This window comes from Eubalaena glacialis, chromosome 11 (genome assembly GCF_028564815.1).
Source record: "Eubalaena glacialis isolate mEubGla1 chromosome 11, mEubGla1.1.hap2.+ XY, whole genome shotgun sequence".
In the NCBI taxonomy this organism is placed as follows: domain Eukaryota; kingdom Metazoa; phylum Chordata; class Mammalia; order Artiodactyla; family Balaenidae; genus Eubalaena; species Eubalaena glacialis.
In genome coordinates this window covers 95,673,701-95,700,935 of record NC_083726.1, presented here as the reverse complement: position 1 = coordinate 95,700,935, position 27,235 = coordinate 95,673,701, and the positions used below count along the sequence as shown (strand labels likewise).

Here is a 27,235-nt window from a genome sequence, read left to right as displayed (position 1 = left end):
GTACTAGCATAATTATAATGGATGGAAATATAATTTATAGATCAAAAAAATAAACAAAACAAACAAAAAGAACTAAAAAGCAAAGAAAAGCAGTGAAAATACATAAGGGTAAATATATAATATTTTTCTTATTATTTAAATTTCTTTTAAAAATTGATTATTTAAACCAAAATAACTATGGAGTATGGGATTTACACCATATGTAGAAGTAAAATATGTGACAGCAGAAGCACAATGGCTGGGAGAAGAGAAATGAAATTATAGTATTCTAAGGCTCTTATGCTATTTGTGAAGTGGTAAAATATAACATGAGGGTAGTCTGTAATAGACTCAAGATGTATCCTATAAACCTGGAAGGAACCCCTAAAATAAAAGAGCTATAGCTAATCAGCCAACAATGAAGATAAAATAGAATATAAATAATGATTAATTTCAAAGAAGACAGAAAAAGAAGAAAAAGAGAACAGAACAGTTGGGACAAATAGAAAACGAATAACAAGATAACAGAATTAATCAACCATATTAAAAATTACTTTAAGTCTAAATTGTTTAAATACCCAAATTAAAAGACAGAGATTGTCAGAAGGTGAAAGAGCAAGCCTACTGCATGCTACCTATTGATATAAAACATAATATTAAATATATAGACACAAATAGGCTAAAAGTAAAAGGATAAAAAAAGATATACCATGCTAACACCAGTAAAAGAAAGCTGGAATGGCTATATTGATATTAGACATAGTAGATTTCTGAGCAAAGAATAATGCCATGGATAAAGAAGTTTATTTCATAATGATATAGACATCAATTCTATATTGGAAGAAGATATAACAATCCTAAATGTTTATACACCTAAAAACAGGGCTTCAAAATACATGAAACTAAAACTGATAGAACTGCGAGAAGAAATCAACGAATCCACAATTATAGTTGGAAATTTTAACACCCCTTTTTCAATAATTGATGGACATAAAATCAACAAAAAAAGACAATAGACTTAACACCATCAATCAATTTGACCTGATCAATATTTACAAAACACTCCACTCAACGATAAATATATTTACCAGAACATTTACCAGGATAGACAATATCTGCTATAAAGCAAGTCTCAATACATTTAAAAGGACTCAAGTCATACAAATTGTGTTCTTTGACCACTATGAAACTGAATTAGAAATCAATAACAAAAGATATCCGGAAAATCATCAGAACTGGAAAAATCTGTAAAATATTTGGGAACTAAATAATAGATTTCTTACTACTCAAGGATCAAAGAAGAAATAAAAGTGGAAACTAGAAAGTATTTTGATGCCACAGCTAAGTGCTGAATCTTGGGCAGACTATCCCTGGGAGGGGACTCAATCTAGCTATGCAGAGATAGCAAGGAGAGCCTGGAGTGTGTTCTGGGTGGAGCGGCGGTGGCCACTGTCAGTACACTCAGGAGTACACAGCAGCTCTCCCAGTGAGAGTGCCCTGGGCTCTGCCCACTCCATACTGCAGCTTAGCACTAGATCTGGGTCCTGGAAGAAGACTGCCACAGAGGCAGCCCAGATGTCAGGCAGCAGCTGAACCACCTCAATTCCTGCAGCCACAATACCTCAACCCCCAGCCCCAGCCTACTTCACATCACGGCTTTGCACTAGATTTAGGACAAACACAACAAAGAAAGGTAAGTGACCTTGGTGCTGCTTCTGAGTGGAACCGTGGACACCTACACAAGCGGTGCATAGGTCCTCTGTGACTGCACAGACCTCATTGCTTCAGCAATCACCTCCTTTGGGGCAGGGCATGCACTCAAGGGCAACAGAGTCTGATTGAACCTGATCCTCAGGGCTTCTGCTCCAACAACTGGGGAGTAGACCCTGCTCCTGACAGGGCAGCAACAGCCATGGAGCAGAGAGGAAGTCCTGCCTCACAACCTGCACAGGCTCTACACACTACAACACCAACCACACCCCTATCAAGGGGATAACGGCCAGCACACCTTTAGGAAAGACATGGCAGATGTCCATACCAAAAGCAGTCCTCACACCAAAAATGCTGGACACACAAAGTCTACACAGGGATGTTCCCACATAAAAACACCTCTTCAAGTGATGTTCAACACCACAGCAATCAGACAAGAAAAATTGAAAGGGAAGAAGGTAAAACTGTCAGTATTGCAGATGACATGATACTCTATATGGAGTCTCCACACAAAAACTATTAGAACTAATAAATGAATTCAGCAAGGTAGCAGGATACAAGATTAATATACAGAAATTTCTTGCATTTTTAAACATTAATAATAAAGTAACAGAAAGAGAAATTTAAAAATCCTGTTTCAAATCTCATCAAAAAGAATAAAATACTTAGGAATAAACTTAACCAAGGAGGTAAAAGACCTATATGCTGAAAACTATAACACAGTGACAAAGGAAAGTGAAGATGATTCAAAGAAATGGAAAGATATCTCATGTTTTTGGATTGGAAGAATTAGTATTGTTAAAATGGCCATAGTACCCAAAGCAATTTACAGATTTAATGCAATCTCTATCAAAATACCATGACAGTTTTCTCAGAACCAGAACAAATATCCTAAAATTTATATGGAATCACAAAAAAACCAGAATTGCCAAAGCAATACTGAGGAAAAAGAACAAAGCTGAAAGTATAACTCTTCCACACTTTGGACTGTACTACAAACCTGCAGTAATCAAAACTGTGGTATTGGCACAAAAACAGACTTATGGATCAATGCAACAAGATAGAGAGCCCAGAAATAAACCCACACACCTATTATCAATTAATGTATGACAAAGGAAATAAGAATATACAATGGAGAAATGACTGTCTCTTCAACAAGTGGTGTTGGGAAAGCTGGACAGCTAAAGCTGGATGTAAATCAATGAAATTAGAACATTTCCTCACACCATATACAAAAGTAAAGTCAAAATTGTTTAAAGACCTAAATGTAAGACACCATATAACTCCTAGAAGAGAACATAGGCAGAACATAATTTAACATAGGTTGTAGCAATATTTTCTTAGATCAGTCGCCCAAGGCAAAAGAAATAAAAGCAAAAGTAAACAAATGGGACATAACCAAACTTAAAAGCTTTTGCACAGCAAAGGAAACCATCAACAAAACGAAAAGACAACCTATGGAATGGGAGAAAACAATTGCAAATGATGCAACCAACAGGGGGTTAATATCCAAAATGTATAAGCAGCTTATACAACTCAATAGTGAAGAAACAAAAAACCACATCCAAAAATGGGCGAAGACCTAAACAGACATTTTTCCAAAGAAGACACATGAAAAGATGCTCAACATCGATAATTATTAGAGAAATGCAAATCAAAACCACAATAGGGAATCACCTCACACCTGTTAGAATGGCTATCATTAAAAAGTCTACAAATAATAAATGATGGAGAGGGTGTGGAGAAAATAAAACCCTCCTACTGTTGGTGGGAATGTAAATTGGTGCAGCCACTATGGAAAACAGTACAGAGGTTCCTTCAAAACTAAAAATAGAGCTACCATATGATCCAGCAATCCCACTCCTGGGCATATATCTGGAAAATGTGGAAACTCAAATTTGAAAAGATACATGCACCCCAATGTTCATAGTAGTACTATTTAAAATAGCCAAGGGATGGAAACAACCCAAGTGCCCATCAACAGAGAGTGGATAACGAAGATGTGGTATATATATATATACAATGGAATATTACTCAGCCATAAAAATGAATGAAATATTGCCATTTGCAGCAACATGGATGGACCAAGAGAATATTATACTTAGTGAAGTAAGTCAGAGAAAGACAAATAATATATCACATGTGGGATCTAAAAAATAATACAAATGAATCTATATACAAAACAGAAAGAGACTCACAGATAAAGAAAACAAACTTATGGTTATCAAGGGGAGAGGAAGGGCAGGGGAGGGACAAATTAGGAGTATGGGATTAACAGATACAGACTACTACACCTAAAATAGATAAGCAACAAAAATTTACTGTATAGCACAAGGAATTCAATATCTTGTAATAATCTATAATGGAATATAATAAAAAACGAATCACTATGCTATACACCTGAAACTAACACAATATTGTAAATCAACTCTACTTAAATAAAAAAAAAGTATTTTGAAGTGAATGAAAATGAAAATAAAACACATCAAAATTTGTGGGATTCCGCTAAAAGCTGTAGTTAGGGGAAATTTTACAGTGCTAAATGCTTGTATTAGAAGAGAAAATGTTTTCAAATCAATGATCTCAACTTCCACTTTGAGAAACTAGAAAAAAAAAAAGCAAATGAAACCTGAAGTATGCAGAAGAAAGGGAATACAGATCAGAATGGAAATCTATGAATAGAAAACAAAGCAAAAAAATTAGAGAAAATCAATTAAATGAAACACTGATTCTTTGAAGCTCAACAAAATTGATAACTCTTGGGCAAGATTTATCAGGAAAAAGAGAGAAGACACATATGGCCATTATCAGCAATAAGAAATGTGACATTACTACAGATTCTATAGATACTAAAAGGATAATAAGGGAATATTATGTATAATTTTACAACAATAAATCTGACAACTTAGATGAAATGGACAAATTCCTTGAAAGACACAAACTACTCAAGTTCACTCAAGAAGAAATAGGTAACCGGACTATCCTGACATCTATTTTAAAGAAATAAAATCTGTAGGTAAAAACCTTCTCACAAAATAACTCCAGGCCCAGATGGCTTCAATGATGAATTCTATAAAATATTTAAGGAAAAAATAATATTACTTCTACACAAACTCTTCTAGAAAGTAAAAGAGGAGGGAATATATACCAACTCATATAATGAGTTGAGTATTACCCTGATACCTAAGCAGACAAAGACATTAACAGGTAAAGAAAACTACAGGCCAATATTCTTCACAAACATAGATGCAAAAATTTGAAACAAAATTTTAGCCAATTGAATTCAGCAATATATGAAAAAGATAAACATTCTGACCAAGGGAGGTTTATTCTAAGAGTGTGGGGTTGCTTTAACATTTAAGAAATAAAAAATCATATGATCATCTCAACAGATGTATAAAAGGCATTTGACAAAATCCAGCATTCATTCATATATTCATTGCCACAGATCAAATATTCTGAATCAGAATCCTGTCACTCCTTTGTTTGAAACTTTCCCATTGCTTCCCATTGCCCATAGTGAAGTCTAAATAGTCTGGTATTCAACACTCACTGTGATCTGTCTCCAACCCTGACGCCTACAACCCTGTTATACCTCTTCATGCACTGCTCAGTATAGCCATGCTTATACTCATATCTGATCTTAGCTTTTCTGCCTCCTTCATTTTGTTTATGCTGCTCCTTTGTTCAGCCCTGGCTGTGCATTAGAATTACCATGGCATTTAAAACAAAAACCAAAAAAACAAAATATGATGTCCAATTCCGCTAGAAATTTTGATTCAAAGAGTCTGGTGTAAAGTCAGGACATTAAAAGCTCCCCAGGTGATTCAATTTTGTGGGTAGAGTTGAAAACCAATGGTCTAGAATATTCTCAGAGACTCCAAATTTGCATATCCAAAATGTACTTATCTTTCCAAGATGCTTTCCATGATAACTCCTTCACAAAATCTTCCCAGACAATCTCTGCTGGGAAGAAAGCTCTCCTCTGAATGCCTTGTTACCTTACTTGCCTCTCTCTTGATCCTTACCTGCAGGTCTTCATGATCTGTTTGAGTAAAATTTCTTAAAACCATATTCATAAGTTTTTTTTGAAGTTTTGCTGAAAATAAGTCATCATTTTTAACATGGTAAATACTGTATGAATAATTTGATGAAGTGTTTTTAGATGGTTGAGATAACACTTGGGTATTCACTACAATTAAGTGGCAAAAGTGGTTGATTTTAGGAAATCTGACATAAGGGGGAAAAGTTTTCCTTTATGTTTGACCCTTAACTTTGGCTAACAACTTCTTTTAGTCCTCAAACACCCTCTATCAACATGTGCTTATCACTAATGGGCAGAAGACGTAAATATACATTTCTCCAAAGAAGACATATAGATGCCAAAAGGCACATGAAAAGATGCTCATCATTGCTAATTATTAGAGAAATGCAAATCAAAACTGCAGTGAGGTACCACCTCACACCGGTCAGAATGGCCATAACTAAAAAGTCTACAAATAATAAATGTTGGAGAGGGTGTGAAGAAAAGGGAACCCTCACACACTGTTGGTGGGAATGTAAATTGGTGCAGCCATTATGGAAAACAGTACGGAGGTACCTCAAAAAACTAAAAATAGAGTTGCCATATGATCCAGCAATCCCACTCCTGGGCATATATCCAGACAAAACTATAATTCAAAGAGAAACATGCACCCCAATGTTCATAGCAGCACTATTTACAATAGCCAAGACATGGAAACAACCTAAATGTCCATTGACAGATGAATGGATATAGAAGATGTGGGGTATCTATCTATCTATCTATACATCAGCCATAAAAAAAGAATGAAATAATGCCATATGCAGCAACATGGATGGACCGAGAGATTATCATACTAAGTGAAGTAAGTCAGAAAGAGAAAGACAAATACCATATGGTATCACTTGTATGTGGAATCTAAAGTATGACACAAATGAACATATCTATGAAACAGAAACAAACTCACAGACATAGAGAACAGACTTTTGGTTGCCAAGGGGGAGGAGAGGTGGGGGAGGGAAGGATTGGGAGTTTGGGATTAGCAGATGCAAACTAGTATACATAGGATGGATAAACAACAAGGTCATACTGTATAGCACAGGGAACTATATTCAGTATCCTGTGATAAATCATAATGGAAATAATATGAAAAAGAATGTATATATATATATAACTGAGTCACTTTGCTGTATACCTGAAACTAACATGACATTGCAAATCAACTATACTTCAATAAAAAATTTTTTTAAATGTGTGTTTATTACTAAAAATTCACAATTTAATCTGTTGTTTGTGCAACAAGAAAAGCAGGGTTAAGTAAATGCATAGATGAGTCAGCTTTTATTTTAGTTCTAATATCAACTTTCTTCCTGATCAATTCTTTTTTTCTACAGATACTAATAACCATAAAAATGGATCAGTAAGTTATAAGTCCACCTTTTTCCTTCTGTCTTGAACTCAAGACAGATACAAAAAGATTCTAAATCCATCTGAATGATTTGCCAATAATGAAAATTTTCTTGAATAATTGAGTTAACTTTATTGGTAAGCCTTATGTAGTGCTGTTTTCTCTGGCATCTTTGAAGAATTAACTTTCCTTGTTTGGTTCCCTAGAAAGTTATATTGATTCCTTTTAACTGCCCAGGATATGAAACAGTTATATTTTAATGGATTGCTTAGGGTCTTAGATGAGATCATGGATCTAACAACAGTTTAGAACTTTATTTCCTACGAATTTATTACTCTTACCCCAATAGAAGATATTAAATAATTCAAATAGAGTATTTACCTGGATCTAGATTGGCCTACTTCTTCAAGAATCATAGAAAAGTGCTTCCAAGTTTTCTTGGTGTGGAATGAGTGCACAAGTTTCTTTGAATCACCAAACAAAGATAGGAAATAATCCTCCCCTTCCCCAGTCACAGCTGGCTGAGAAGCAAGGACCGGCATAGTGTGTTTCTTTGGAATTTTGAAGTTGTTGAGTCCTTTCAAGAAACCAAAGAAGGAAACAATAGAGAGAGAAGTAAATAAAAGATTAAAAGAAACCAAAGCTACTATCTTTATTCTTTGCTTCTACAAAATGATATTCTTTATACATTTTACTGTCACAGTCAAACTAAGTGAGGATAGTTAGAAGCTTTAAACCAGTCTATAAAATAACCAGTAAGTGATTATTTTTAGTGACACTCAATTCCTAGAGATTATTGCAGTTATCTTAAACTATCAATTGTATCATCAGCATAATTACAATTTAACTGATTAAGTTGTACTAGAAGCATCATAAGTTTTTGAGTAGGTAAAACATTTGAGTCTCTCAAATTTGGTACGTTATATGTAAGTACAACTTTATTCTATTTTGTATTAGCTTTTCTCCCCAAATTGCTACTCATAAATTAAAGTCTCAAATGAGTCCTTTCCTACCAATGGTTTGTATTTTGCCAGGTAAAGACTTAAATTTCCTCTAATTAACTAAAATACTTTATTAAAAAGATACAGTAATGCTTAATCAGATTCTAGTAACCTCTTACTCTTTTAAAATTCTCAGCAGTAAGATTCAAATACAAAATAAGTTTCAAGATTTTGCATAGAAAGAATCATGCTGGATAAATCTAATTATGTATCTGCAAAGAGAGAGTAACACTACAGACAGGCATCATGATGAAATAGATAGAGCAATGTGTCTTGGATTTAGACACACCTGTACCCCAGCTCTGTCACTTACTAAGCCAAATGATTTAAACTTTCCAATTCTCAGTTTTCCTGAAAATAAAATAAGGATAATACTACTTTGTGTGAGGTGACGTGAGGATTGAAGATAGTATAGGTAAGTGTCTAGCAGAGTATCTGGCATTTAGCAGGTACTCAATAAATGATAGCTATTATTGTAGCACAGGGACTTTGGTCAATGTGACCCTGAATCCAAAATCATCAAAGGATTAAGACAATCTAGAGTGTGCTTTATCTTCTTATTTCTTTAACAAAACCAAAGCAATGTGAAAGATGGAAAAGAATAAACGCATAGTTCCTAAAGAGGATTCCTCAGAGTATTTTGTTTAAAAGAAATATTTGGAATTAAATTAGTTCATTCCCATTCAAGTGAGTATTTGCTTAATCTTTAAATTCCTTTGGGGAAAGAGAATATATAGCATCCTTAATAGCTCATCCTGAGGGATGAAAATCTTTGTATTCTAAAAGGAAAGAAGACACATTGATTTTAGTTCCAGTTATTATCTCATCTAGAAATGAAATGAACCAAATGCAACAAGTCTTGGTAGACTCAGCCATCTATCTACAGAGTCAGAACCTACAGTAACTGAAGAAGACTTCATCCCAGCATAACTCTCATCTTGCAAGGCGAAACCAGTATATTTGTTCCCCCCCCCCCAATACTAGGAGCTTTCACAGTTCAACTCAAATATAGAACATATACCATGATGATACAGTGCCAAAGGATGAGAAATATTACCTCCTTAGATGTAAAATGTGTATTTTCACTTTTAAGCATATAGATTTTGGTCATTGCTAAAGGTCATTGTGAATTTAGGAGGCTTCTTCGAAAAATGTATCTTAGGCATACAAACAATGAAGCACAGGGAATATGACAATAATGGCAGTAGATCAAAATCCTGTATAACACTGTGTCAAAGGCTTAGGAAAATACCAGGAACAAAATGAAATGTAGATAGGAAGGAGCAAGTCTGTAAATGTCCACAGAATGGTAGAGGAAAATGAAGACCTCAGGTAGTCATGGGTGTATTCATGCTAACAATTTTGAAACTTGTTAGTTGACTGGTAATACAGACCCCAAATCTAGCCTATTCTATGAGAAGGTACTTACAGATACATTCGGATTCACAACTAATTTTATTGAGCACACTTACTATGTGCTAGGTGATTTTCATAAATATCTCATTTAATTCTTAGGATAGCCCTGTGAAGTTGATATTTTAATCCCCATTTTGTAGGTGTGGAAAATGGGACTCAGAGATGCTAAATACCTTACTTAATGTCCCATGTTATTGGGACTAGAAAGGTGGTTTGAACCTAGGTCCTCTGTTTCCAAGGACAGTGGTCTTTTCAGTAAACCTTGATAACATCCCTCAGAGTTCCCTAAACGTGGTGAGGAACATACACCTCATAGTGTGAGCACTGCTGAGTGCATTGTTGGCAAGTGTCAAAACTTTACTGCTGTTTTCATTTTCCTCTTCTCCAAATTCTTTATTGTTTTTCCCTTTTCTCTCCACCATTTTATTACCTACTTTATATTTCTTCTTTCTCTTATCTACCCGTCTTTCCTTACTTAAGCCATAGTCTCCTAAAGCATAACATACATAAGACATTGTTAATCTTTCTGGTAGCATTCAGAGGAAGGGCAGTTAATGCTATACATTAGAATTTTTAATCATTTAGCAATTCTAGAGCATCTAAGTGGTCAACCCATGAATCATTATGATAACTCAAGATATTTTAATCATAGAGATGATGTACTTGGCCACCTATGTTTATGTGACTTGAATATGACTCCAGTGCTAGAATCAATGGTGAGCAGAGTCAAGTTATTCTGCATATGACATTAAGAAATTAGTATTATTGGAGACAAATAATAAAACATCATTCTGGCTTCTAAGCACATAAAGACTCTATTGAACTATACGCTTTAAAAGTAGCCTAAAAAACTTGGTACATGTTTTGCTTACCCAAGCTGTCTTCTGATTGGGAATGGCTCACTAGAGCAGGTTTAAGAGGCTTTGGTCCAATTGTTGATAAAGTTACTCCACTAACCTGAGGGCTAGACAGATAGTAACTGAGAGGTATTTCATTGGATAATGACCGTGAACATGGCAGTGTAGTGGTATCTGACTCCGTTGACGTTGGAAAAAAATGTACTAAAGATCGCTGTGTCTTTGGGAGATTGTCACGTGTGTCTTCAATTCTGTGTACAAAAATTAGTATAATAAACAAAGTGAGAAAGTCAAAATGATAGACTGTGAGCACAAGAAGCATTAATTATCATTATTATTCAGGGTTTTGCTTTTCAAAGATATTATGCATCTAACACAAGCGCAAGAACATCTTATATTTCTAGTTTTAACAATCTAAATAAAACACTTTAGTGTCAAGTCATGCTTTTCTCTCTTCTATTTAAAAATCAATAAACTCCTACTTCAGATAGTTTTGCAAAAGTATAAATGCTGAAAGAAGAAAATAAAAATTACTATATTCCACCAACTAAAAATTTTACCATTTCCTGCCATGCTTTTTATTTTTATTAAAATTTTTTTATTGAAATATAGTTGATTTACAATATTATATTAATTTCAGGTGTACAACATAGTGATTCAATATTTTTTCCTTCCAGGCCTTTTAATGCATTTTTTTCACTCAAAATTGAGACTCTATAAACCGTTTATATCCCACTTCTTTCACTTATTATATTTCCCCTTTCCATTAACATGAAAAACATGATTATCATTTCTGTTTAATATGTAATGGTCTACTATACTTTTTCCTTTAATTTCTCCTGCTGTTTAACTAATTTTCCTGTATTTATAAAGATTCTAGAGTTAATGTGTGCTTTCAAATGCACTTTACAAATTAATAACTATAAATACATGTGCATGTTTGTGTGTATCTGTGTATGTGTATGTGTGAATGCTGAAGGGACTAGCACAAAAGAGGGAGAAGAAAGACTTACTTTCCAGGTATTATTTTTGTAAGTAAATTATACTATATGAATAAAGATTTTCCTTTCTTTCTTTTTTATAAATGTAAAAGTATAGTGTGCAAGCATTTAAACAAAATCCCTAAGCTACAGTACACTTATTTTACAAGTAAAACAATATTCTCATGGAGTAGCTCATGAAAAGGCTTATGACAACTGCATTTTATGAGTCACATTGAGGCTCTTCTCAGTAACTTCAAAGCAATCCATGTGTGTGTGAATGTGTGTGTTTAATGCTTGAATTGTGAACAAAGTCCTGGGGTCCAACCCTTTAGCTCTCTGAAAAACCAGACACTTGGCCAGCCCAAGCCCTCCCTTCCTGGGGGCCAAATGTCTATCCACTATAAGTCCGGAGCTAAGTGTTTTGCCTCCAAGCACTGTCTCTATTTTGATCTCTTTGTTTTCCAGAGTTCCTATAATGTTATTTTAGCCAGTCTTCTGTTCTTTGGTTTTGTTTTTCCAGATTTTTCCATAACAGAACAAGGGCCTGAAGCTTCCTAATCTGCCATCTTGCTGATGTTACTCTCAATCTCTTTGTTTACCAAGAGGTATTCACAATCATTTTGTTCTATAATTTGTAAGTTCCTTCATCAGAAATATTATATCTGGAGAGCTCTGTATTCAAAATCAGAATTCTCTAAGTGTGCCTCTCACAAGGCACAGATATCTCAGGCAATTTTTAAAAATACTTAAATGGCATTGGCTTTGGAAACTGCATTATTATTAGCCCAGTACTTATCAAGCTTGAGCACGTGCCATTCTACCGACTCCCCAACCACTCATCTTTGTCAAAAACCTCTAACCCATGAAGATATGCTCTTGAGTATGATTGTGGTGGTAACGAAAAGGAGACTACAGAGGTCTATTGTCAAATGACAAATATTTCATCTCTGTCTAAACTGAGACAGATCGTATGACATAATTTTTCCCTGACACAGTCTAGAATAAGCAGGAAAAGGACCTTTCTCTTTCAAAGTTCCTTACATCTGGGTTTCATTACAGACAACTGGCTACATCTTTTCAGCATGTTCATTTTATAAGCTCTGAATTTTTTTCTTCCACTGGTAAAACAATAGCATTTCCAAATAAATTTAATTCCACAAAAGATTCCCAATAAGCCTTTGCAAATGTTGTGATCAAAGAACGTCAGTTTAGGGCCACAGGGGATTCTTGTTTTTGTAGTTGAATAAGAAATTTCTAATGGCAGCACACACCGTTGGAAGAGCTGAAACATTTCAGGAAGAGATGAGCATGATGTAGCCCGTTGTCTGAGCCCTGCACTCACCCACCTATTAGACTCCTGTTGGAAGATGAGAGATTTTCTTCCTAGTGCTTAGCTAGGTTTCCCTTTCCCATGTGGAATTTTACAAGCCCTTACTTGGTATTTTGCTCCCTCTGTAATTGATTAGCACTAAACCAGAGGCAGTTATAAAAGTTTAATTCCAGCATTTCAATGTTATTTCAACGCTGCATTGGTAATACTGACAACAGTTATTTCTCAGATGACCTCTAAGAACAAATATTTAAAAAATAGACTTGAGGGAGATTGGTTCAAGATGGCAGAGTAGAAGGACGTGAGTTCACTCCCTCTTGCAAGAGCAGTGGAATCATAACTAATTGCTGAAAAATCATCGACAGGAAGACACTGGAACTCAACAAAAAAGATACACCACATCCAAAGACAAAGGAGAAGCCTCAATGAGACGGTAGGAGGGGTGCAATCACAATAAAATCAAAATCCATAACCACTGGGTGGGTGACTCACAAACTGCAGAACAATTACACCACAGGAGTCCATCCACTGGAGTGAAGGTTCTGAGCACCAAGTCAGGCTTCCCAACCTGAGGGTCTGGCAATGGGAGGAGGAATTCCCAGAGAATCAGACATTGAAGGCTAGTGGGATTTGATTGCAGGGCTTGGACAGGACTAGGTTAAACAGAGACTCCACTCTTGGAGGGCACACACAAAGTAGTGTGCACATCAGGACCCAGGGAGAGGGAGAAGTGAACCCAGGGGAGACTGAAGCAGACCAACCTGCTAATGTTGGACGGTGTCCTGCAGAGGCGGGGGTTGGCTGTGGCTCACCACTGGGACAAGGACACTGGCAGCAGAAGTTCTGGGAAGTATTTCTTGGCATAAGCCCTACCAGAGTCTGCCATTAGGCCCACCAAAGAGCCTGTAGCCTCCAGTGCTGGGTCACCTCAGGCCAAACAACCAACAGGGAGGGAACCAACAGCCCCATCCATCAGCAGACAAGGGGATTAAAGTTTTACTGAGCTCTGCCCATCAGAGCAACAGTCAGCTACACCCACCACCAGTCCCTCCCATCAGGAAACTTGCACAAGCCTCTTAGATACCCTCATCCACCAGAGGGAAGACAGCAGAAGCTAGAAGAACTACAATTCTGCAGCCTGTAGAACAAAAACCACATTCACAGAAAGATAGACAAAATGAAAAGGTAGAGGGCTATGTACCAGGTGAAGGAACAAGATAAAACCCCAGAAAAACAACTAAATGAAGTGGAGATAGGCAACCTTCCAGAAAAACAATTCAGAATAATGATAGTGAAGAAGATCCAGGACCTCAGAAAAGAATGGAGGCAAAGATCGAGAAGATGCAAGAAATGTTTAACAAAGACCTAGAAGAGTTAAAGAACAAACAAACAGAGATGAACAATACAATAACTGAAATGAAAAATATACTAGAAGGAATCAATAGCAGAATAACTGAGGCAGAAGAACGGATAAGTGACCTGGAAGACAGAATGGTGGAATTCACTGCCACGAACAGAATAAAGAAAAAAGAATGAAAATAAATGAAGACAGCCTAAGCAACCTCTGGGACAACATTAAATGCACCAGCATTCACATTATAGGGGTCCCAGAAAGAGGTGAGAGAGAGAAAGGAGCCGAGAAAATACTTGAAGAGATTATAGTCGAAAACTTCCCTAACATGGGAAAGGAAATAAGCACGCAAGTCCAGGAAGCACAGAGAGTCCAAGGCAGGATAAAGCCAAGGAGAAACATGCTGAGACCCATAGTAATCAAACTGACAAAAATTAAAGACAAAGAACAATTATTAAAAGCAACAAGGGAAAAATGACAAATAACATACAAGGGAACTCCCATAAGGTTAACAGCTGATTTCTCAGCAGAAACTCTTCAAGCCAGAAGGGAGTGGCACAATATATTTAAAGTGATGGAAGGGAAGAACTTACAAACAAGATTACTGTACCCGGTGAGGATCTCAATTCAGACTCAATGGAGAAATCAAAAGCTTTACAGAGAAGCAAAAGCTAAGAGAATTCAGCACCACCAAACCAGCTCTACAACAAATGCTAAAGGAACTTCTCTCAGTGGGAAACACAAGAGAAGAAAAGGACCTACAAAAACAAAACCAAAACAATTAAGAAAATGGTAATAGGAACATACATATTGATAATTACATTAAATATGAATGGATTAAATGTTCCAACCAAAAGACACAGGCTTGCTGAATGGATACAAAACCAAGACCCATATATATGCTGTCTACAAGAGACCCACTTCAGACCTAGGGACACATACAGACTGAAAGTGAGAGGATGGAAAAAAATATTCCATGCAAATGGAAATCAAAAGAAAGCTGGAGCAGCAATACTCATATCAGATAAAATAGACTTTAAAATAAAGAATGTTACAAGAAACAAGGAAGGACACAACATAATGATCAAGGGATCAATCCAAGAAGTAGATATAAAAATTATAAATATATATGCACCCAACATAGGAGCACCCTAATACATAAGGCAAACTCTAACAGCTATAAAAGAGGAAATCGACAGTAACACAATAATAGTGGGGGACTTTAACACCTCACTTACACCAATGGACAGATCATCCAAAGAGAAAATTAATAAGGAAACACAAGCTGTAAATGACACAATAAACCAGATAGATTTAATTGATAATTATAGGACATTCCATCCAAAAACAGCAGATTACACTTTCTTCTGAAGTGCACATGGAACATTCTCCAGGATAAATCACATCTTGGGTCACAAATCAAGCCTCGGTAAATTTAAGAAAATTGAAATCATATCAAGCATCTTTTCTGACCACAATGCTATGAGATTAGAAATCAATTACAGGGAAAAAAACGTAAAAAACACAAACACATGGAGACTAAACAATACGTGACTAAATAACCAAGAGATCACTGAAGAAATCAAAGAGGAAATAAAAAAATACCTAGAGACAAATGACAACGAAAACACGATGATCCAAAACCTATGGGATGCAGCAAAAGCAGTTCTAAGAGGGAAGTTTATAGCAATACAATCCGACCTCAAGAAACAAGAAACATCTCAAATAAACAATCTAAACTTACACCTAAAGGAACTAGAGAGAGAAGAACAAACAAAACCCAAAGTTAGTAGAAGGAAAGAAATCATAAAGATCAGAGCAGAAATAAATGAAAGAGAAACAAAGAAAACAATAGCAAAGATCAATAAAACTAAAAGCTGGTTCTCTGAGAAGATAAACAAAATTGATAAAACTTTAGCCAGACTCACCAAGAAAAAGAGGGAGAGGACTCAAACCAATAAAATTAGAAATGAAAAAGAAGTTACAACAGACACCACAGAAATACAAAATATCATAAGAGACTATGACAAGCAACTCTATGCCAATAAAATGGACAACCTGGAAGAAATGGACAAATTCTTAGAAAGGTATAACTTTCCAAGACTGAACCAGGAAGAAATAGAAAATATGAACAGACCAATCACAAGTAATGAAATTGAAACTGTGATTAAAAATCTTCCAACAAACTAAAGTCCAGGACCAGATGGCTTCACAGGTGAATTCTATCAAACATTTAGAGAACAGCTAACACCAATGTTTCTGAAACTCTTCCAAAATTTGCAGAAGAAGGAACACTCCCAAACTCATTCTACAAGGCCACCATCACCCTGATACTGAAACCAGATAAAGATACTACAAAAAACCAAAATTACAGACCAATATCACTGATAAATATAGATGCAAAAATCCTCAGTAAAATAGTAGCAAACAGAGTGCAACAACACATTAACAGGATCATACACCATGATCTAGTGGGATTTATCCCAGGGATGCAAGGATCCTTCAATATACTCAAATCAATCAATGTGATACACTATATTAACAAATCGAAGAATAAAAACCATATGATCATCTCAATAGATGCAGAAAAAGCTTTTGACAAAATTCAACACCCATTTATGATAAAAACTCTCCAGAAGGTTCGCATAGAGGGAACCTACCTCAACATAATAAAGGCCATATATGACAAACCCACAGCAAACATCATTCTCAATGGTGAAGAACTGAAAGCATTTCCTCTAAGATCAGGAACAAGACAAGGATGTCCACTCTCATCACTATTATTCAACATAGTTTTGGAAGTCCTAGCCACGGCAATCAGAGAAGAAAAAGAAATAAAAGGAATACAAGTTGGAAAGGAAGAAGTAAAACTGTCCCTGTTTGCAGATGACATGATACTATGCATAGAGAATCCTAAAGATGCCACCAGAAAACTACTAGAGCTAATCAATGCATTTGGTAAAGTTGCAGGATACAAAATTAATGCACAGAAATCTCCTGTATTCCTATACACTAACAGGAAAGATCAGAAAGAGAAATTAAGGAAACAATCCCATTCACCATTGCTACAAAAAGAATAAAATACCTAGGAATAAACCTACCTAAGGCGGTAAAAGACCTGTACTCAGAGAATTATAAGACACTGATGAAAGAAATCAAAGATTACACAAACAGATGGAGATATACCATGTTCGTGGATTGGAAGAATCAATATTGTGAAAATGACTATACTACCCAAAGCAATCTACAGATTCAATGCAATCCCTATCAAATTACCACTGGCATTTTTTACAGAACTAGAACAAAACATCTAGACACAAAAGACTCCGAATAGCTAAAGCAATCTTGAGGAAAAAAAATGGAGCTGGAAGTATCAGTCTCCCTGACTTCAGACTATATTACAAAGCTACAGTAATCAAGACAATATGGTACTGGCAGAAAAACAGAAATATAGGTCAATAGAACAGGATAGAAATCCCAGAGATAAACCCACACAACTATGGTCAACTAATCTATGACAAAGAGGCAGGGATATACAATGGAGAAAAGATGGTCTCTTCAATAAGTGGTGCTGGGAAAACTGGACAGCTACATGTAAAAGAATGCAGTTATAACACTCCCTAACACCATACACAAAATAAACTCCAAATGGATTAAAGACCTAAATGTAAGATCAGACACTATAAAACTCTTAGAGGACAACATAGGAAGAACACTCTTTGACATAAATCACAGCAAGATCTTTTTTGACCCACCTCCTAGAGTAATGGAAATAAAAACAAAAATAAACACATGGGACCTAATGAAACTTAAAAGCTTTTGGACAGCAAAGGAAACTATAAACAAGACGAAAAGACAACCCTCAGAGTGGGAGAAAATATTTGCAAACGTATCAACAGACAGAGGATTAATCTCCAAAATATATAAACAGCTCATGGAGCCCAATATTAAAAAAAACAAACAACCCAATCAAAAAATGGACAGAAGACCTATATAGACATTTCTCCAAAGAAGACATACAGATGACCAATAGGCACATGAAAAGCTGCTCAACATCACTAATTACTAGAGAAATGCAAATCAAAACTACAATGAGGTATCACCTCACACCGGTTAGAATGGGCATCATCAGAAAATCTAGAAACAATAAATGCTGGAGAGGGTGTGGAGAAAAGGGAACCCTCTTGCGCTGTTGGTGGGAATGTAAACTGATACAGCCACTATGGAGAACAGTATGGAGGTTCCTTAAAAAACTAAAAATACAATTACCATATGACCCAGCAATCCCACTACTGGGCATATACCCAGAGAAAACCATAATTCAAAAAGACACATGAACCCCAATGTTCACTGCAGCACTATTTACAATAGCCAGGTCATGGAAGCAACCTAAATGCCCATTGACAGATGAATGGATAAAGAAGATATGGTACATATATACAATAGAATATTACTCAGCCATAAAAAGGAATGAAATTCGGTCATTTGTAGAGACGTGGTTGGACCTAGAGACTGTCATATAGAGTGAAGTAAGTCAGAAAGAGAAAAACAAATATCGTATATTAACTCATATATGTGGAACCTAGAAAAATGGTACAGATGAACTGGTTTGCAAGGCAGAAATAGAAACACAGATGTAGAGAACAAACGCATGGACACCCAGGGGGGAAAGCTGGGGGTGGGGGATTGTGGTGGTGGTGGGATGAATTGGGAGATTGGGATTGACATGTATACACTAATATGTGTAAAACAGATAACTAATAAAAAAAACTTTAAAAAAAATAGACTTGAACTGATCAGTAAACACAGGGCATCTAGATCTAAAGTAGCATTAGCCTTAAACTGTGTATATTTAATATTAGAGATCATTTTCTAGAAAACATTGGAAAACCAATGCTAATGCTTTACTTGATAGAATGATTTACATTAGTAGTAAAAAAAGAGTTGTCGCTTTTGTTTAACATCCTCACAGACATTTCCCAAACCAAAATTCTCTAGCAGTTCTCTGTCCCCAGGTTAATAAAGTAGTTTTAAAGAAACTGCCTGCCAATTACCTTAAAGAAACAATTAACATGCTAGATATGAGCTTTGGAATCTCAACCAGGTCTGATATGATGGAGATCTGTCTAGGTGAATTTTTACATTACTCAAAGACTAAACCTTATAAAACAGTGGTTGGGGAAATTGTATGTTATCATTAATTAATTTTAGGAAATTTGTAGACTCGATTCTAGTTCTAACTTTTTATAAGTTGTTTTGAAACAAAGAGGTCAGATACTCCATCCTCAACTTCTAAAACTCATTTGTGCCTGTCTTACTGCGCTTGATATTCCATTTCATCTTCCTGCTCATGGACTTCACTCTGCAGGACCGCTGAAATTTCCTGAGTGGCTTGTGTGTCTTTCATCTTGGCTGGAAGAGAGGTCTCTTTTCTTTTCTGGGAAAACAAATCATGACATTAGTCAGTGAATAGAGCTGAGCTTCAAGGCAGATTTTCTTTTTTGAGTGACCTCACTTGTTAATCTAACTACCTTAAAGTACCTGCCAGACTTCATGATTTCTTAACCAAGCTGGGGCCAGAACCATGATTCTACTATGAATATGTAAGCACTGATATAGCCAATACTGATATTGGCTAAAAATATTAAACAAATCAAGATGAAGGTGTGTAGCACTCACTGGAAGCAACTCAAGAGGCAGCGCAGTAACCCAGCAAAGCTACCTTTATGATTACAACTTTCACATCTGGCCAACACTGCCTGTTAGAACACTGTGAAGTAATGTCTCCATAGTTACAAAGTTCCAGTCTCTGAACAATTACTATGTTAATGCTGCACCTGCTTTGCAGTTTGCAGACATCAAATAACAGTAACTTGCTTTTAAGAGAGCTGTTTATCCTACCAGACAAACTTTGCCATCAAAATGTTTGATATCCTATTTTGGATTTCTTAGGATTAAGGCTAGTATGCAAATATTGGGGGAGTTAATCACTGTTTTTTGTCTTTTTGTTTGTTTTGTTTTGACAAATGCTCTTTGAGCACATGGCAACAGCTAGGCAGCAGGAACAGAAAACGTGTATACTTTTAAGGCGAAAAGAAACCTATTGGTAGAAACAGTGCAATCAAAGCCAGGAGTTCTAAATTCTTCTAGTTACACCAGCAATATGATTTAGAAGAAATCACTTAATTCAGATTCTATCTTGAGTAAAAGATCCACACAATGTGTCATGATAATAATGGCATGGGAATAAAATTAACCCATATGAAAGTAAATGATTGTACAGAGTAATAAGATATAGAATGATGATGATTACTGGATGAGTAAGTTCATTCAATAAATATTTAAATAAGCATCTACTGTGTACCAGGAACCAGCAAGTTACTATGAACAAATAATTCCCACTTCAAGGAATAATGATAAAATATCTTCCAATTTAGATTAGAAAATGGCTTCCAAAAAACTAAAAATAGATCTACCATATGACACAGCAATCCCACTACTGGGCATATACGCTGAGAAAACCATAACTCAAAAAGAGTCATGTACCACAATGTTCATTGCAGCTCTATTTACAATAGCCAGGACATGGAAGCAACCTAAGTGTCCATCGACAGATGAATGGATAAAGAAGATGTAGCACATATATACAATGGAATATTACTCAGCCATAAAAAGAAACGAAATTGAGTTATTTGTAGTGAGGTGGATGGACCTAGAGTCTGTCATACAGAGTGAAGTAAGTCAGAGAGAAAAACAAATACCGTATGCTAACACATATATATGGAATTTAAAAAAAGAAAAAAAAAAGGTTCTGAAGAACCTAGGGGCAGGACAGGAACAAAGACACAGGTGTAGAGAATGGACTTGAGGACACGGGGAGGGGGAAGGGTAAGCTGGGACGAAGTGAGAGACTGACATGGACATATATACACTACCAAATGTAAAATTGATAGCTAGTGGGAAGCAGCCACATAGCACAGGGAGATCAGCTCAGTGATTTGTGATCACCTAGAGGGGTGGGATAGGGAGGGTGGGAGGGAGACGCAAGAGGGAGGAGATATATGTATATGTATGGCTGATTCACTTCGTTATAAAGCAGAAACTAACACACCATTGTAAAGCAGTTATACTTCAATAAAGATGTTAAAATAAAATAAAATAAAATATATAGATGTATATCTTAAAAAAAAAAAGGAAAATGCTTCCATCTTGGAATGATGAACAGTATTTAAATACAAAGGACAATGAAGAAAGTAACTCTTTTAATAAAAGAAAAAGGCAAGAAGTATATCACATAATGAGGCAAGTAAACGAGAGGAGAGTAAACATTTGACTGTATTTTCTTCATCTCAGAGATGAAGAGAAATTCCTTATCAGCATTATAGGCCAATTGCATAAATACAGCATAAAGAGATTTATAAATTTATACTTATGTTTAGAAAAGATTTTAAAATGGATTTATTATTTCGTGCCACTGTCCCAGTTTCCCTAAATCTACCTGTCTGGATGGTTTCCTAGCTGTAAAAATTTCTGTACTTGAACCACATATGTTAGCATGATGTCATTATGACCTCATTTGTTTTATCAGAGCACCTATCCACATTTTCCAGCATAGTTTGGAGAAACAAAGTTCTGTCAACTGAGAACAACTTTGAAAAGCTTTGAAATTGTGAACGTTTCAATAGTTATTTCCCACACGGGATATTTTCCTTATTTCCCTTCCCCAAATTAGAGCATATATGCAATAAAAATCAATTTCCTCTTTTACTGCTTCTCAAACTAAGCCAGTGGTTTTCAAAAGGAGATGAAGTGAATCATAGGGGGAATTTTGTAAATATGAGGGGACATTAATAGTAGTCATTAATGGGGTGGGGTGCTACTGGCATTTAGCAGACAGGATCCAGAAATGCTAGATTTTCTGAAATGTGGCAGATAATCCTACTTGGCAAAGAATTTTCCCATGTACCACATGACTTGCCAGACATTCATGTAGATGAAAAATAGTTTATAATTATTTGAGCCTAAAGCCTAGCTCCATATTACATATAAATGCAAAATATTTTTGTACACTTTTAATTATTTTGTACACAATTACTTACATTGAGGGAAGATTATAGATTGGTTTGTTCAGACCTTTTCCAAGAATTGTTCATCAGTTTGGAAAAATTACATCATCAATGGCAATACCACTTGGTGTATTCATGTGGCTGTTATAACTTATCTGATATAGGTAATAACCATAGCAACAATAACAAAATCAACCTGAATCTGATGAATCCTCTAACTTACATAAAATACAGAGAACAGAAGAGCACGTTAGCTAATAGATCAAGAGATTTAAAAGACACCCTTTGTAATTTGTGGATATAATTTATAACCTAATTCAAGCAAACTGTAAAAAATGCAGAAGACATTGGAAATTTAAGTACTCTGGATATTTAATGATATTAAGGAATAAATGTTAAATATTTAAGGTGTATTACGGTATTATGATTGTATTTTTTTAAACAAGATTCCTTGTTGTTTAGAAATACATACTGAAACATTTAGAGATAAAATGATATGATGTCTAGATTTGCTTCAAAATAATACAGAGGGTAGGGGGTGGATGGAGCTGTGGATGAAAATGATGGGAAGTGACTTGTAATAGTTGAAGCTAGGTAATGGGTACTGGAGGTTTGTTACACATCATGTTTATTTTTTCTATAAATGTTTGAAATTCTCTGTTGTAAAAAGGAAGGATCATTTGGGGATGTGTAGACTCCACACTTTGATAGCATCATCTTCATGGCTGTCTCTAATTCAGGAAGGACAGAGTCAAGATAGAGCTGAAAGGGAAAAGCAGAAACACTTCCTGTTTATGAGGTTCAGTAGCCTTCACACAGGTTCTTTCACCACAGCTCTGGAAGATGGGAGTCTCCCCATTTTCCCAAATGAGGAAGTGGAAGTTCAGAGAGATGAATACCTCTTCCAAGGTTATATGGTCAATAGATGGCAGAGTCAGGACTTGGTCTCACATCCATTTGTTACAAAATCCCCTTCACTATACTCCCTGTTTCTCTGCTGTAATTCCTGTCCAATGTCTTCCTAACTCCTTCCATGGTAACTGCCTAACCACTTACCTACTCCCGAACCAGCTTTGTCCTGATCTTTCTCTTTGCCCTGGTCTCAAATCACTCTCTCCCGACTTCCGGATTCTGTGTCATTTCTCTTTGGCCTTATCCTCTATTGGGAAAACACCAGAATTTTGCATGAGAAATTGAAGCCCCATAAGAGTAGATATAGGGCAAAATAAGATGATGAAAACTGAGTTTTATATTATGAGCTTTTACCTTGATTAAGAAAAAATTAAAAGTGGCAAAATACCACCATATTCAGTAATCAAAAAAAGACAAAATATTATATGTCCATAATTTTTTAAAAGTTGAAAAACACAAAGAACTGGCTTTATGCATCCTGGTCCTCTGTCTCCACATATGGAGAACATTTGCACAGTAGGGGATTTTTTTTATTAAATCAGTAATATAAATAAAATGTCTTGTGTGAATGAAGGTTGTATATATAAAGAGAATTTTCTTCCTCTCTCAGGCCATGGGTGGAAATTTCCAAAATGAGTAATATGCAATTGAAGATTACAATTTAAAACATGACATGTTCCACTAAGATTCAAAGAGTTTGTATATATAGGAATACAGTTTCACATTTGCACCCATATTATAGTATAAATTCCTATTGTAAAGCATCTTACTAGTCTAAAAATATACTGTGTTTCTTCATTTCCTTCACACAGAACCACATGTAAATAACACAGCCTTGAACAGAGATGCTATTATTTCACCTTGACGTCAGGGTCATGTGAAGGTCCTACAGGAGGTGTTCACAGAGAGGATAAAGGACCACTTATTGGGAGGTTCGAGTTTCAGATAGCTTGCTCAAATACCTTCATGGCCCTTCCCAATCACAAAACTCTATTGCCAAACAGCACTAAGAATATCTGCATACGTGATACTAAACGTCAAACAGTGGTTTGAATCCTCAGACATTCGTACCAGTTTTAGCAATGGTTCATAAATAACTGCACGGTTACTTCACACACAGGGTACACGTATTGAGGCTCAGCCTTTATCCACGAATCATTTCTACACATGTTCTTTAGAGGAATAAAATACTTATTCTAAGACAGGGCATCTCAGACTTTTTCAGAAAGGCAGAGATCCAGAACATACATTAAATTTATTTGCAGAACACCATTTTCTTGTAAAATATTTTTAAAAATACAAATCAATATATTTTTTACTTCCTCTACACACCGTTTTTATATATTTTTACTAGCAACAAGAAATGCACTTCATATTATTTGGATACCATGTAAACTCATAACCACCGGCTCACACGTTTTAAAACAAAATAAAACACCCAACAAACGGTTGAGCCAAGAATAAACGATTGGTTTTGAGTTTTCCTATTGATATGAATTTGCAGTTTCATTTTCTTCTCTCATCGACTGGCAACCTTAAGCAGCAAAGTGGTGTCTGGAGCCAAAGACTTGTAAAAAAGGATTGGAGAACAATTTCAATTGAGAAAATGCGATCCATTAACTTTGTTTCTTTTGCACACAGGGTAAAGGCGATCATTATTCAGTATTACAGTCGAACGCTCCCTCTCTACAGCTTATGGGACACTAGTGCCCCGTGGGAACAAGTACGAGCAGCAGTGGATTAAAGGAGTATGAAACAGAGTTATTAGAAGCCTGAATATGAGCCCTACCCATGGCATCAGGCACAAATATAAGACTGAATGGAGCCTGGCCCAGCTCACTGTGGAAGCACACCCAGGCAAGGAGGGGCCTCAACCCTGCCTCAACCCTTCTTCCCTGGTTAAGGGCACACGTAACAAATTTGATCAGTTGTAGCTACTGTCAGCATTATTCATGACTGATGATGGCAATAGGTGGCAAGGAGGGGTACAGTTCACTAAGGGTGGATTCGTTACTCTTGAGAACCCCCCTGATAGTTCTGTCTACATAAATGAAGCTGCTTTCATTATTCTCCCGACAATTTGAGGTACAAGCAAATTTAAACTGGTAAATTAAATTTAAGTTGGTTAACAGCTTTTCTCCTCATGTGCAAATGAGAGAACAGAAGAAATGAGAGGCTCCTAAGGATATTAAGGACCCCGAGGTTCACATTATGTCTTTTGCAAGAAAAGGACACCTCTAACCTTCACTAGGAACAGAAAATAAATTATCAGGGTGGATAATACTGTGTCTGAAATTATCCTGTGTCATTTGTTTGAGACCCTGCATGTTAGAAAGAGGTGAGAAACCAGACATCTGAGATGGAATGAGAAAATTCATGCAGTGTGAGGGAATGGAACTCTAACCTTTGGCCACATGTAGATTAGTCTGTAGTAGAAGAAAGACAAACTGGACATTTTTATACACTGGAAATTTTCTTTGGCTGTTCTATTATCCTTAGTTTTGTTGTTATTGTTCTGTGTTCATGCTTGTTTCTCCCTTATTTTCTGGGTAAATGCTTTTACAATTCAGAGCCATAATCAATAGTGAATACTACTACTACTACTAGCTATCATTTAACATATATTTCCTATTTGTGTTAAGTACTCTATGTATATTATTTCATTTCATCCTTTTAAGGATGTGTAATTATCCGTCTTTCACAGATGATGAAACTGACACTTGAGCAGTCAGATAATTGCCCAGAGTCACACAGCTATGAAGTGGCAGAACCAGGGCCAGAGTTCAGGTCTGTCTGACTTTAGAGATTGTATTCTTCATCATTATACTCCATCATTCCCTGAAAAATACAGAGCAACACTGTTTAAAAGACTATTGGACAGATACTCTATAATGATATAAATAGGTGACAGCCATGTTCCTTGCTCTTCTGGAATTTATTCTTTTGATGGGACAGTAGTATCTGTGAATACGAAAAAAATAATGCATGACAGAATGTGATAAAAATCAAAGGATAGTTCTGTTAAGAGCTAGAAGAACTCAGGGAAGAATTAGTACTTTTGCTGTTGTGGTTAGAAAAGACTTCACAGAAGAGATATGTGTGGACCTCAAAGGATAGATAGGATTTGGAAAAGCAGAGAACAGGAAGGAAGGCATTTATTATCTTATATTTTCATGCATGTGTTCACTCAACAAATACATATTAATTGTCTGTTGTGACTAGCCAGTGTTGAATGTACTTTTCTGGCGAGCATCAAAATCCAGGGGTAGACATGGGGTAGGCATATTAATGGCTGAGGCAGAGAGATGGCCTGGGTATGCGGTCCTAGGTAGAGTCAGATAGATAGGGGAGACCAGATCAGGGAGGGCTGTGAACCAGGCCAAGGAGTAGAATACATTCTCAGTATGCATTATCTAGCCATTTACCTGTTCCTAATGGCTCAATAATTATATTAATTACTGGATATTTCAGGAGTTTCTTGCTTCTATTTGTATGTAAGAGTGTGTGTGTGTGTATGTTTTTCTTTTCTTTTCTTTTCTTTATTTATTTTTTTTTGGATTTATAAGAGTTCTTTATTTATTCCAGCTCAAATTTCTTTGCGGGATTTATGTATTACAAATATATTCTCTCAGATTGTAATTTGTCTTTTTACTCTCTGAAAGGTGCATTTCGTGAGTAGAGATTCTTGATTTTAATGAAGTCCAATTTATCAATCTTTTTTCTTAATGACTTTGTGTCCTATTTAAGAAATATGTATTTAAATTGAGGCCATGGAAATATTAGACTATTTTTTCTCCTGGAAGTTTTACTTTTGTACCTTTAATATTTATGAACCACCTTAAATTAATTATTGTGTATAATATGCAGAAGGATTCAAGGTTTAGTTCTTTTTTTCACAGAGTTATCCAGTAGACCCTGCACTCTTTACTGAGAAGACAGCATTCCTCCCATTGAAAGACAGTAGTACCTCAGTTGTAAATCATGTGGCCATATGTGTTTGGGTCTCTATTCTGTTCTATTAATTTATTTGTCTGTCCTTGCACCATTACTGCACTGTCTTAATTAGGGTAATTTTATAGTATAGTATATAGGTCTTTCAAAAAATTTGTTCAATACTATCATGACTATTCTAGGTTCTTTGATTTCCATGTGAATGTTTAGAATCATCTTGTCAATTAAAAAAGAAACACCAGATTAGATT

The 27,235-nt window shown here is 35.8% G+C and overlaps 1 protein-coding gene across 7 annotated transcripts in view; it reads right to left on the bottom strand.

Annotated features, from left to right (window-relative positions):
• The window catches only part of LMNTD1 (lamin tail domain containing 1), a 416,942-nt gene that overhangs the window by 15,541 nt on the left and 374,166 nt on the right, over window positions 1-27,235 (bottom strand). For 5 of the 7 annotated variants that reach the window (XM_061205229.1, XM_061205226.1, XM_061205227.1 and 2 more), the window contains exon 6: window positions 19,375-19,493. In XM_061205229.1, coding sequence (XP_061061212.1) covers window positions 19,375-19,463 — 89 coding nt within the window. In that variant the 5' untranslated portion in view covers window positions 19,464-19,493. Of the gene's footprint in view, window positions 1-7,499; window positions 7,696-10,407; window positions 10,644-19,374; window positions 19,494-27,235 lie in introns of those variants that run through there. The other 2 variants (XM_061205231.1, XM_061205225.1) reach the window with 2 other exon arrangements.